The sequence below is a fragment of the Chaetura pelagica genome, unplaced genomic scaffold, assembly GCF_000747805.2.
Source record: "Chaetura pelagica isolate M959 unplaced genomic scaffold, ChaPel_1.0 scaffold272, whole genome shotgun sequence".
In the NCBI taxonomy this organism is placed as follows: Eukaryota; Metazoa; Chordata; class Aves; order Apodiformes; family Apodidae; genus Chaetura; species Chaetura pelagica.
The window spans coordinates 890,211-890,755 of NW_009952445.1; the positions used below are offsets into that span (position 1 = coordinate 890,211).

General features: G+C 63.3%; 1 protein-coding gene across 1 annotated transcript in view; it reads left to right on the forward strand.

The window, feature by feature from the left end:
- CXCL13 (chemokine (C-X-C motif) ligand 13) overlaps positions 1–512 on the forward strand; it is a 1,817-nt gene extending 1,305 nt beyond the window's left edge. The window contains exons 2-4 of the mRNA XM_010008541.1: positions 57–186; positions 312–395; positions 485–512. Of these exons, the coding sequence (XP_010006843.1) occupies positions 57–186; positions 312–395; positions 485–512 (242 nt within the window). The remainder of the gene's footprint in view (positions 1–56; positions 187–311; positions 396–484) is intronic.
- Positions 513–545: the final 33 nt, after the last annotated feature.

The window sequence follows — 545 nt, forward strand, 5'->3', positions numbered from 1 at the left end:
GAGGCAGTTTTGGGGTGTGCGGGGGATGCGTGAGCCGTGTCCCTGTGCCCCTCCAGCTCTCCTGGAAGCCAACGGGAACCTGAGCTGCCGCTGTGCCAAGACCACCAGGGCCTTCATCCCACCCCGGCTTTACAGCAGCGTCGAGGTCCGGCCCGTGGGGAGCAGCTGCCGGCGCCTCGAGGTGGTGTAAGTGGCTCCCGGGGCTGGGAAGGGACATCCCTGCGGGACAGCCCGGCACAGACACGTCCTAAACTCAGTTGCTCGACCCCCTCCCACCTCCGAAGGGGCTTGAAACCCTGCGTGTTTCCTAGGATTAAGCTGAAAAGTATGGAGAGGGTCTGCGTGGATCCCGACGCCCCTTGGGTGAAGAAACTCCTGCAGGATCTCCCTAACCTGTGAGCTGCCCTGCACCCCCAGGGCTCCCAGCAGGACATCCCCAGGGGAGCAGATCTTCACACGTTTCTCCCTCCCCTTCTGCTTTCAGGAGGAGGAAGAACGTGGCTGCCCACTGAGGAAGCTGACCGAGCTGGGACAGACAGAGGGGA